Below are 381 nucleotides of genomic sequence, written 5' to 3'. Positions count from 1 at the left end.
AGCTATTTCGCCTATTGTGTCAACCCAGAAGGTTTGACCGTCAATCGTAGGTTTCTTAGCTGCTTTCTCCAAGTTGAATCTCAAAATCAGATCATCCATGTGTAGATCAATCTTCCCTTCCTTGACGTTTATCATCGCACCAGCCGTGGCCAAGAAAGGTCTTCCAAGTAGGATCGGTTCTTGGGATTCCTCGTCAAGCTTAAGAACTATGAAATCAGTAGGAATGTAGCAGTTCCCAATTTGCACTGGTAGGTTTTCCAGCACTCCTTCTGGGCGTCGAGTGGAACGATCAGCTAGTACAAGAGTGACTTGGGTCGGTTTGAAGGTGTAGAGGCCAAGTCGCGTCGCAACGCTGAGTGGCATCAGGCTCACACTTGCTCC

The 381-nt window shown here is 48.0% G+C and overlaps 1 protein-coding gene across 1 annotated transcript in view; it reads right to left on the bottom strand.

Moving 5' to 3' along the window:
* Positions 1-363, bottom strand: part of LOC104774183 — a gene marked incomplete at its 3' end in the record, with an annotated part of 3,061 nt that extends 2,698 nt beyond the window's left edge. Inside the window, exon 1 of the mRNA XM_010498844.1 lies at positions 39-363. Within this exon, the coding sequence (XP_010497146.1) occupies positions 39-363 (325 nt within the window). The remainder of the gene's footprint in view (positions 1-38) is intronic.
* Positions 364-381: the final 18 nt, after the last annotated feature.

The sequence above is a fragment of the Camelina sativa genome, unplaced genomic scaffold (assembly GCF_000633955.1).
Source record: "Camelina sativa cultivar DH55 unplaced genomic scaffold, Cs unpScaffold01808, whole genome shotgun sequence".
Lineage (NCBI taxonomy): Eukaryota > Viridiplantae > Streptophyta > Magnoliopsida > Brassicales > Brassicaceae > Camelina > Camelina sativa.
The sequence above is the reverse complement of the archived record's forward strand: the minus strand, read 5'-3'. Positions and strand labels throughout refer to the sequence as shown.